At 48.5% G+C, this 9,290-nt stretch overlaps 1 protein-coding gene across 1 annotated transcript; it reads left to right on the plus strand.

The window, feature by feature from the left end:
* The first annotated feature begins 386 nt into the window (after positions 1–386).
* On the plus strand, positions 387–6,284 carry LOC119598496 (actin cytoskeleton-regulatory complex protein PAN1-like). Its single transcript, XM_037948123.1, has 6 exons — positions 387–1,441; positions 3,072–3,188; positions 3,460–3,665; positions 4,277–4,329; positions 5,731–5,956; positions 6,103–6,284. Exons 1-6 carry the CDS (start codon positions 387–389, stop codon positions 6,282–6,284), a joined length of 1,839 nt encoding a protein of 612 aa, XP_037804051.1.
* Positions 6,285–9,290: the final 3,006 nt, after the last annotated feature.

Consider the following 9,290-nt stretch of genomic DNA (forward strand, 5'->3'; position numbering starts at 1 on the left):
CAGCAGCCGTTTCGAACCTGCTGGAGGAACTCTCGACGAGCAATATGAATGAAAGAGATAAATAGATAGATGGATAGATAGATAGATAGATATAGGAAGAGAAAGAGAGAGATTAAAATAGATTTAAAGAATAAGATAGAGTGAGAGGGGGTGGAGGAGGAGAATGAGATGTATATAGAGAGAATCTGAGAGAGAGAATGAGAAAAAAAAGAGAAGAAAACAGTGAAATAATTCGTTTTGTATCTCCTTAACCCGAAACAGAACGAGTCGTTGTTGTCCAGATGAAACCCTTTGCTGGAAAAGTGAGACATCCTTGAACTTCAATTTCTTTTCATGAAATAATTCCCACCAAGTTCATGATCATTTCATCAAGGGGCAGTTTCAGAATGGCGGCAGAGGCTGCAATGACGAGGACGAGATCTAGAATTACGCAACAGAAAAAAAACTGCCGCCATCACGTTGCCGAAGGATCTGTTCCCAAAAGGAGGGAACGAAGCCAGTCCGAAAGGAGGTTCGTCCCCGTGTGCACGCCTTTCCGACGTGAGCGAAGGGCCAGCGAGAGGCCAGCGAGGGGCCAGCGAGAGGCCAGCGAGGGACCAGCGAGGGGCCAGCGAGGGGCCAGCGAGAGGCCAGCGAGAGGCCAGCGAGGGACCAGCGAAAGGCCAGCGAGAGGCCAGCGAGGGGCCAGCGAGAGGCCAGCGAGAGGCCAGCGAGGGGCCAGCGAGAGGCCAGCGAGGGGCCAGCGAGAGGCCAGCAAGGGGCCAGCGAAGGGCCAGCGAGAGGCCAGCGAGGGGCCAGCGAGAGGCCAGCGAGGGAAAGCGAGGGGCCAGCGAGAGGCCAGCGAGGGGCCAGCGAGGGACCAGCGAGAGGCCAGCAAGGAGCCAGCGAGGAGCCAGCGAGGAGCCAGCGAGAGGCCAGCGAGGGGCCAGCGAGAGGCCAGCGAGGGACCAGCGAGGGACCAGCGAGGGGCCAGCGAGAGGTCAGCGAGGGAAAGCGAGGGGCCAGCGAGGCCAGCGAGGGGCCAGCGAGAGGAAAGCGAGAGGCCAGCAAGAGGAAAGCGAGGGGCCAGCGAGGAGCCAGCGAAGGATCAGCAAGGGACCAGCGAGAAGCCAGCGAGAGGCCAGCGAGGGGCCAGCGAGGGGAAAGCGAGGGGCCAGCGAGAGGCCAGCGAGGAGCCAGCGAGGGGCCAGCGAGAGGCCAGCGAGGGACCAGCGAGGGGCCAGCGAGAGGCCAGCGAGGAGCCAGCGAGGGGCCAGCGAGAGGAAAGCGAGAGGCCAGCAAGAGGAAAGCGAGGGGCCAGCGAGGAGCCAGCGAAGGACCAGCAAGGAGCCAGCGAGGGCCAGCGAGAGGCCAGCGAGAGGCCAGCGAGGGGCCAGCGAGAGGCCAGCGAGAGGCCAGCGAGGGGCAAGCGAGAGGCCAGCGAGAGGAAAGCGAGGGGCCAGTGAGAGGCCAGCGAGGGGCCAGCGAGAGGCCAGCGAGAGGCCAGCGAGGGGCAAGCGAGAGGCCAGCGAGAGGAAAGCGAGGGGCCAGCGAGGGGCCAGCGAGAGGCCAGAAGGGGCCAGCGAGGGGCCATTATTGTTATCATTATCATTATTATTATCTTTATTATCGTTATTGTTATTATCATTATTATTATCATTATTATCATTATTATTATTACTATCATTATAATTATTATCATTATTATTATTATTGTTATTATTATTATTATTATTATTATTATTATTATTATCATTATTATTATTATTATTATTATTATTATTATTATTATTATTATTATTATTATTATTATTTTCTTTATTATTATTATTATTATTATTATTATATTATTATTTATATTATTATTTTTATTATTATTTTATTATTATCATTATTATTATTATATTATCATTATTATTATTATTATTATATTATTATTATTATTATTAATACTATTATTTTATTATTATTATTATTATTATTATTATTATTATTATTATTATTATTATTATTGTTATTATTATCATTATTATTATTAATATTATTATTATTATTATTATTATTATTATTATCATTATCATTATTATCATTATTATTATTATTATTATAATTTTTATCATTATTAATAATATCATTATTATTATTATTGTTGTTGTTGTTGTTGTTGTTGTTGTTATTATCATTTTCATCATTATCATCATTATAACCATCACCATCATCATTATTATTATCATAATTATTAAAATTATTATTTTCATTATACTGTTATTGTCATCAGAATTACCTTTGATATAATTATTTTTTGTTATTATTACTGTTATTATCAATATTATTAATCTTTTTATATATTCATATCATAATACATTGTTATGTTAGATAAGCTAATTGTTTTGCTTGGCCATTTTTTGATGTCTCCTGCCAGATGCGCACAAGCGACCGTGGGCCGGGACGGGGTCCGTTACGCAGCGCCAAGAGAGAGAAAGATGGAAACAGACGGACTGACAGAAGAAATGAGTGAACGACAGACAGACGGATACACTGACACACAGGGAGACAGACTTACTGATTTACTTACACACGCATACAAACACACACACACACACACACACACACACACACACACACACACACACACACACACACACACACACACACACACACACACACACACACACACACACACACACGAAAAGAAAGGCAGAGGGAGGGAAGGAGGGGGAGGAACGTGGGGGAAGGAGAGAGATTAAGATTGAGAGGATGGGAAGAAACGAGGGAGAGGAGGAGAATGAGAGAAAGAGAGGGGAGCGCAGGAAGAAGGAAGAAGGGAGGGACGTGGTGGAATGAGAGAGAAGTGAGGGAGAGGAGCGAAGAGAAGCACAGAGAAAAGTGGAAGAGAAAGAAAGAGAGAGAAAGGGAGGGGGTAGATAGAGAAAGAGAGGGGGGGAAAGAAGAAGAAGCGAGGAAGAAAAAAGGAGGAATAAGGGAGGAAATAAGAGGAGAGAGAGAGGGAAGAGGCGAGGGAGGAGGGGGGAGGTAGGATGCCGGAAGTGGCTCACTTTGTGTCATTCTGGTTACTCTCGGGCGCTTTATAGCGGGGAGGCCAGACTCAAGCTATCATGCCTCTTAGAGCAAGGTTGCTTCAGGCTCGATTTCCCTTCTCTTGCTCGCAATTGCACACATGATGGAGAGCGCGGGCTCCGTGAGAACAGGTGGGTCATTTTGGACGCAGCCGGGAATTCAGATCAGCCCTTGTGAACACACCCGAGCCCTTCGAGCTGCCTCCGCGAGGGACGCCCGACCCGCCCCGGCAGAACGGCCCTTTTGATTCTCGCCTCTGCCGGACTTGTAATGCCTAATATGATATTTTTTGTCATTGACGACTTTATACCAACAGTATTTATAGTTAAAGACACTTAACACCGATGCTGACAACAGTGATTATAGTTACCTGCATTAATCGTAGCGCTGCCTCCATTTCAGCCTTACCAGGAGCTCCTTAGAAGCACGGTTCTCCGCCGCCTGGAATCGCCAGCGCGTGGAAGGCCCTCTCGCACTTGCATATTCTCACGCAGTTAATGTTCTGAAAAGCGAAATGACAGCACTAAGGAAGGGGCAAAAAACGGGCACCAACATTAAGGGTTCTGACGCGGCCAGTTCGTCGCAACAGATCGTGGCGGGCCGTGGCCGTTGGTCAGTTCGACTGTCTGTCGGCTTCAGCTGCCCCGCGCGCGAGCGAGCTTACAGTTGTGAGTTCTTCCTCTGTATCTAGATTTTTCTCTCGATAAAACATTCATGCCTTCTCGGACATAAATGCTATAAATACATACATACATAAAGACACATAAAGATACATATGTGTGTGTGTGTGTGTGTGTGTGTGTGTGCAGGTAGTAGGTGGATAGATTGATGTAGATGTAGATATTTATGCATATATATCCATACGTAAACATATCTGTGTATTTTGAGGATGAAAAGGAGAAAGACAAAGGAGTTGAGATCGAGAGTCACAGCCACGGGAGCAACGGCGAGAGCGGAAGGAGGGGCGAGGCACGAGACGAGGAAGAGGAGGACGATCCGCGTTTCGGACGAGGTTTCCCACGCTCATGACGTCACTAGGGTCGGGTTGTGATAGTTACACAAACGATGATAATAATGGGAACAGTTATTAGACACAGGACTGATTTCACCTTAAGCACATAATCGAAGAGATTTTTAAGACCTACATAAACAGTTCACAAACTTAGATACACACGTATACGGAATGTAGACCTACATAATTCCGTGGGCATATAAGAAGCATCTTTTCCTCATATCGCGCCAAGAGGACACCTAGAGATGGGCAAGAGTTCCGTGACTGGCAGGCCATCCGTTTCCCAATAACATTTCTTTCGCACGGAGGAAAAAGGGCTGTTATCCCTCGGCTCTGAATGCTGTCTCTGCTGTCTAGGACTATCTAGTCGTCTAGTTCATGATTTGAGATATTCTGCTCTTATTGCATTTATAACAGTAGTCAATCTGACGAATGTTTTTCTCAGTTACTATGTTTAGCCTTTTTCATGTGAATAATAGCAATATAGCTGATTGTCTCGTTTCATCAGTGCTATTATTGTTGTTGATGTTGCAATTGTTGCTTTCATTACCAATATAAATATGTTTTGTTGCCTTTGTTGTTATTATCATTACCATTATCATTATTATCATTTTACCATCATTATTATTGTTATTATCATTGATATCATTAGTCGTAGCATTATCATCATTACTACCGTTAACTTTGTTGCTGTTATTAATTATTGTTATTATCATTACTATTATTATTATTATCATTATTATCTTTACTATCATTATCACTGTTGTTGTCGTTACTGTTATCATTAACATTGTTACCTTTATTATTATCATTATCATTATCATAACTTTTATCGGTTTTATTATCATTATAATTTTTTTATCATTATCATTTTTATCATGTCATCTTTATCATCCTCACAATTGCTGATATTATTAACATCACTATTGCTACTCTCATTATGATTTTTATTGTGTCATCATTATAATCATCATTAATATTATTGCAAGCAGTAGCAACTAGTAATATTATCACCATTACTACTATTTATATCAACATTAATTTCATTGTTATTTATAGTATGATCATTACCAGTGTTACAGATATAATCATCAGTGCTAAAATTATCATGAGAATTGGTGTTACATACATATATAGATAATTTAAATAAACAGAGAGGGAGTCAGAGAAACAGACAGACAGCCAAACAAACGTGAATGTATGTAAGAGAGTGTATGTGTGTGCGTATGCGCATAGCCATTTCTTCCCATGAAGGCCCCCAGGCGCCACGGCGAGGCGCCTCTCGCCAAGCGCCAGAGCAGCCTCGCCACAGGCGCGCGGGGCGAAGCGACTCGCAAGGTTCCCGCTGCCCAGTCGCCATTCGATAAATCTGCGGGCCTCCGGTAGCTTTGAGGCGTGTTATGCAGAAATTACTTAATCGAGTCGACACTCGCTGTTCCTGAAGCCAGGGCCTCCGCGCCAAGGACAGCTCTGCCCTGCGCCATTCGCGCGCAACCGCCGCGCGCCTCACATGCCTGTGGACGAGGCTCATCAAATATTTTGTCAGATTCTGTCTGTTACCAGTCCTTAGCACACCAACATAAACTATAACGCATATGATCTCAAAGCAAACATGCTTACAAGAATTACTTATATTGTTAAAACAACATTGAATACGCTAGCACTACGTGCGATCCAACAACATGCTTATACCTCGTGCCAAGAGTCTCCTGTCAGTCCTGGGCGCCACAGCTCCACGCCAGCCTCCGCGACGCCTTCCGCCCCCACTTCGCCGCCGTCACGCGAGGAGGACCTTCGCCGCCGCCTACGAAATGTTAGTCGCCGTCTATGATTTGTCTCTGCGACCAAAGCCGGAATACCAATCACTTCCTCCGCAGTGCACCAGAAGTGCGTTTGTATCTACGCCTCTTCGAAGCCAAACCGACGGGGAGCGCATAGAAGCTGCCACTTCGCCTATGCTGGCCGCTGCTGACACAGCGTCGATAATGAATCGCTAGCATGAAAATAAATGAACATGAATTCCCTTCACACAGCAAGACCAGCGCAGAGACTGACAATCATGTACAAAATCATAAACAACTACTTATACATTGACAAACAGGGACACCTAAGCTGGCCAAACATCCGCACCGCACGATACATGCATGTGTCCTACACATGCATGTATCGGAGACACACTGACGAGGCACTTGTTCTACCACCTGCATGTGACTAGAATACGGATCCTCGCCGCTTGGGAAACTCGAGAGGCAGGTGAGCCGATCAGGACGCGACGCGCACTCGGCTTCACCGACGGGGAGGCCGCTACAGCGCTGGCGGTCTGGGCGACGCACACATATATATGCGATTGTATGTATGCATACATGTGTGTGTATATACACACACACACACACACACACACACACACACACACACATACACACACACACACACACACACACACACACACACACACACACACACAGACGCACACACACATACACACACACACACACACACACACACACCACACACACACACACACACACACACACACACACACACACACACACACACACACACACACACACACACACATACACACACATACACAACACACAACACACACACACACACACACACACACACACACACACAACACACACACACATATATATATATATATATATATATATATGTATATATATACATATATATGTATATATGTGGGTGGGTGCTTCACGTGCATGGTGATGTGAAGCGATGGTGTGGTAGCCTAGATAGTGTTAAGTGCTTGCATGCCTTCTCGCTTGCAGCTTCCACCCCTGGCTAGCCCAGTGCGAAAAAGGGAGCAGCTTCTGCATAAGTCTCCCCTGCCAGTCACAGCCTCTCCATCATTAAGACTTCTGCAGTGCCTCCTCGTGGCCACCCATGGGTAACTGGGTACCTTGCGGTCCCAGGCTAAATCTGTGGGGGATCTCGGAGCAGCAGGAGGCCCCAGAGGTACGGAGTTATGGCCCACCGGCGTGTGGACACGCTCTGGCTACGTACCAACTCCTGCCCCCTAGCCACCCTGGGGTAATAGGCGGCTCGGGGAGGTGGGCCTTGCCAGTCCTCCTCCCCCCAGAATGACCCTCTGCAATGTCCGAAGTAAATGGAAATGCTGGGAGGAGGGGTGTTGTCCCTCCCACCCAGCAAGTAAGGCGGGCTGTGGGTCCCGCTGGGAGGGCAAATGTCGGGGCGCAGGATTGGAACGAGAGTTACTTGTCCCGCCTGCGCCCCGGCAGGCGCCAACCCACCATGAAGCTTGTGGGGGAAAGCCCTCGGGAACCCCACAGGTGGATAGGCGGTCCCACAGCCTGCCGACCCCCTTTATTTGGGGCTGTGTTGGCGGGGGCGGCAGAGGTGGCGTGCACCCGGAGTGACCTCCCGAGGCTTAACCTCAGGCGTGCTTTCCGGGTAGGCGCTTGGAACATCCGGTCCTTGCGGCAGGATGAGCGGTTACCTCTGCTATCGCGGGAATTGAAGCGACTGGGAGTTGAGGTGGCTGCACTCTCAGAGGTGAGAAGACCTGTAGCGGCACGATCAGTGTGGGTGGTTACACCTACTACTGGTCGGGCCGCAGCGATGGTCACCACCTCCAGGGTGTAGCCATAGCCATCTCCAGTCGACTTCAGCCTGCGGTATCGAGGTGACACCGGTTGATGACGTATCATGGCATTGAGACTGAAGCATGCTTTTGGCTTCTTGTCTCTTATTGCTGTATACGCTCCTACCGATGTACATAAAACCGATGTGAAAGAGGCGTTCTACGCCAAACTCGCATCTGTGGCAGACGATTGCCCCCGGCGAGACATTCGCATTGTTCTGGGCGACTTCAATGCGGTATCCGGCTGTGACCGAGCTGGCTACGAGATGTCTGTCGGCCCCATGGCTCGGGAGCTGATCCCAGCAGCGAGAATAGCCTCCTTCTCCGGGACTTTGCTAGGTCCCAGAAAATGAGGATCTCTGGCTCCTGGTACCAGCGCTCCAACTCGCATCGCTGGACTTGGTACAGCGATACGGGTAATGTGGCCAAGGAGATCGACCACATTCTTGTCAGCACGCGATGGAGGATCCTCCAGAACTGCAGGGTTTACCGGAGTGCTGAGTTCTGTGGCACCGACCATAGGCTGCTTGTGGCTACCCTGCGGGTCCACTTCAAAACTCCCCGTCCCTCCAGTGGCCACCCTAAGGTGTTTCACTTGGACAGACTAAGGGAGAGGGAGTGTGCCCGTGGGTTCGCCACGGCAGTCTCTGACCGACTCACAGAAACCAACAACCTGACGGACCCAGTTGCTCTGTGGGAGTCCTTCAAGCGCGTAACACTCGAAGCAGCTCAGGAGTCCATTGGCGTACGCCCAAGGACAAGGCAGAATACCATCTCCCTGGAGGCATTAGAGGCCACTGAAGCGTGTCGCAAGGCTCGGCTGAATGGGAATCAAGTCTTGCGTCGTTCCATGGTGCGTAGGGCTCGGACACTGCTGAGAAGGGACAAGGAACAGTTCATCAGGAATCTTGCTGAGGAGGTCGAAGGCCATTTCTTGGTAAATGACCTTCGCCCTGCCTACCAAGCCCTGAGAAAACTGAACCCTAAGCCCTCCTCACAGATGACTGCAGTCCGATCAGCGGATGGACGGATCATCTCAGATCATGTTGGGGTTCGTGAACGTTGGGCTGAGTATTTTGAACAGTTGTACCAGGTGGACCCTCCAACAGTTACTTGGATGCAAGCGATGTCTCAGTGCCTGTGCCGGACCCACCCATCAGCGAGGACCTCCTACCCTAACAGAGTTAGGCTGGCGATTTCCAGCTGAAGAGTGGGAAAGCTGCAGGCATATGTGATATCCCTGCTGAACTGCTAAAGGCTGGGGTGAACCTATGGCTCGGGGCCTGCATACAGTCCTGACTGCCATTTGGCAGTCTGGTACCATTCCCCCTGACCTGCTGAGGGGCGTGGTCATCCCTCTCTGGAAGGGGAATGGGGATCGATGGGACTGTAGCAACTACCGTGGCATTACACTGCTCAGCATACCAGGCAAGGTTCTCGCCCACATTCTTCTGAAACGGATCCGCAACCACCTACTGAGGCACCAGAGACCGGAGCAGTCTGGATTTACTCCTGGCAAGTCCACAATAGACCGTATACTAGCGCTTCAAGTAATTGTGGAACGCCGTCGTGAGTTTGGTCGTGGGTTGATTG

This window comes from Penaeus monodon, chromosome 41, assembly GCF_015228065.2.
Source record: "Penaeus monodon isolate SGIC_2016 chromosome 41, NSTDA_Pmon_1, whole genome shotgun sequence".
NCBI classification, from domain to species: Eukaryota; Metazoa; Arthropoda; class Malacostraca; order Decapoda; family Penaeidae; genus Penaeus; species Penaeus monodon.